The sequence below is a fragment of the Etheostoma spectabile genome, chromosome 11 (genome assembly GCF_008692095.1).
Source record: "Etheostoma spectabile isolate EspeVRDwgs_2016 chromosome 11, UIUC_Espe_1.0, whole genome shotgun sequence".
Taxonomy (NCBI): domain Eukaryota; kingdom Metazoa; phylum Chordata; class Actinopteri; order Perciformes; family Percidae; genus Etheostoma; species Etheostoma spectabile.
The window spans coordinates 23,738,445-23,740,209 of record NC_045743.1 but is presented as its reverse complement, the minus strand read 5'-3'; the positions used below and the strand labels follow the sequence as shown (position 1 = coordinate 23,740,209).

The window sequence follows — 1,765 nt, the reverse complement described above, 5'->3', positions numbered from 1 at the left end:
TCTCTCTGTGAGTACGTCCATCACAGCCTCTCGCAGTTATAAACAGCCTATGTGAGGATACAATTTGTTTTGGTTAAAATCACCAAATAATCGAGACAATAATTGCGATCAAAATTTTGATCAAAATAATCGTGATTATTACTTTGGCCATAATCGTGCAGCCCTAATGTGTTGGTATGTATTGTTTGAATGTATGGATTCTTCTCTGCACAGGTATACTTCTCCAGATTTCCTCTATATTCGCTCCTGGTTACCTTGCATCTTCTTCGCAGGGGTGATAACTATGGGAAACATAGGACGGCAGCTAGCCTTGGTAAGAAATTGGAATAACTTCAGTAAATCGGCTTTGCCAAATCTCAAGTGTATTAGATTTATGCTGGTTTCTTAGAATGGACTGTAAAACAAAAGAAACGTGTCCTGTAAAGTTGTACACTCGAAAGAAACCAGCCATGAAGGTAGATTCAGCTGTTCTGTCTACAGTTTTTTCTGCTTTTGTTTTTTTTCAGTATGAATACAAATTCATTCAGGAAAAGACCCATCAGGACTGAGGGATCTCATCAGGCCTCTGCTCCAAATGATGTCAAAGCCAGAGTCAGGTTGGAGAACATCTGCACACAGCATAGACGAGGACTGGCTGGCCCTGGATCAGCCGCTTAGGCAGGAGTCCTGGCCTGGTGCTTTCTGTGGGACAACACAGTATTTTTGATTGGCTCTCGTCAGCCCATTCAGAGTTCAGGGTGGCCACTGGCTTTATTCTAACCTGAGCTGAAACGAGCAATGAGAGCAGAGTTTTGTTTTTCTTTGGTGCAGTTTACTCTACTTACCTGGGAAGGGATTAGCAGCAAAGCATCTATCGTTCTTCAGATCAGCTCGAAAGTTTGAAACCTTGGGCTTTGGGTGCCAAACACAGTCACACTGGATCCGTTTTAAATACTGCTCTTATCTCCTGAGTCTTTCACATCCTTCACGTATCAGTGGAGAACACACAGCCTAGTGAACTTATATCTAAAAAGATATGCATCTTACCGGACTGTTTATATTGTTTATAGCTTATGTCTACATTTGGGTTTTCTTGATAAAGGAATGATGTGTACTGTACGCTTGTCTGCACTGGCAGTGAGGACACCTGTAGTGGATTACTACCAGCCCCACCTGCCCTGCTCGTCACCAACGTGTATAGTATTATCGGATCTAAAGAATGAAAGGATACATGGAAGGACCGTGCTTTTAGCATGACATCGCCAGACCAAAGAGTTGGCCCCGAACCTCTCAGTTCATTTTTGATTTCCAAGGGGTGTTATCAACAGCTGTAGAGCAGAATGCCTCTGGATGTAATGACTGACCGACCGACCAAAGCAACAAAACATTCGCTAAGCAATGGACAAATGTAGGCCGAATACAGCATGCAGAGGTGACGACGTAGCATCCAAATGTCTGTGAAATGTCTTTTTGCCATTAGAATTTGAAAATAGTCAATAGTCACTTCAACAGAAGTTCCACATCAGCTGCAGATATCTTGGTTGTTTCTGAAAATGCCTCATCAGCTCTCCTTTTTTATTTTTTTTTTTAATTACTAAAGAGGAACCGTTCACTCACATTCATACACTGTGACCCAAGGAAACTTTGACATGGGACAGGGATCGAACCACCAACCTTCCAAATGGTAGGCAACTGCTCTACCACTGAGCCTCAGCCACCCCACAGCCACCCCAGCCGATGATCTGGTTGGAGGGGGACCAGATGCATCTGTAATTTAAAAAATAAA

General features: G+C 42.9%; 1 protein-coding gene across 2 annotated transcripts in view; it reads left to right on the top strand.

Annotated features, from left to right (window-relative positions):
- The window catches only part of LOC116698239 (insulin-induced gene 2 protein), an 18,885-nt gene that overhangs the window by 15,823 nt on the left and 1,297 nt on the right, over positions 1-1,765 (top strand). For both annotated transcript variants that reach the window (XM_032530051.1, XM_032530050.1), the window contains exons 6-7: positions 214-313; positions 507-1,765. The exon at positions 507-1,765 is cut by the window's right edge and continues 1,297 nt beyond it. In XM_032530051.1, the coding sequence (XP_032385942.1) occupies positions 214-313; positions 507-548 (142 nt within the window). In that variant the 3' untranslated portion in view covers positions 549-1,765. The remainder of the gene's footprint in view (positions 1-213; positions 314-506) is intronic.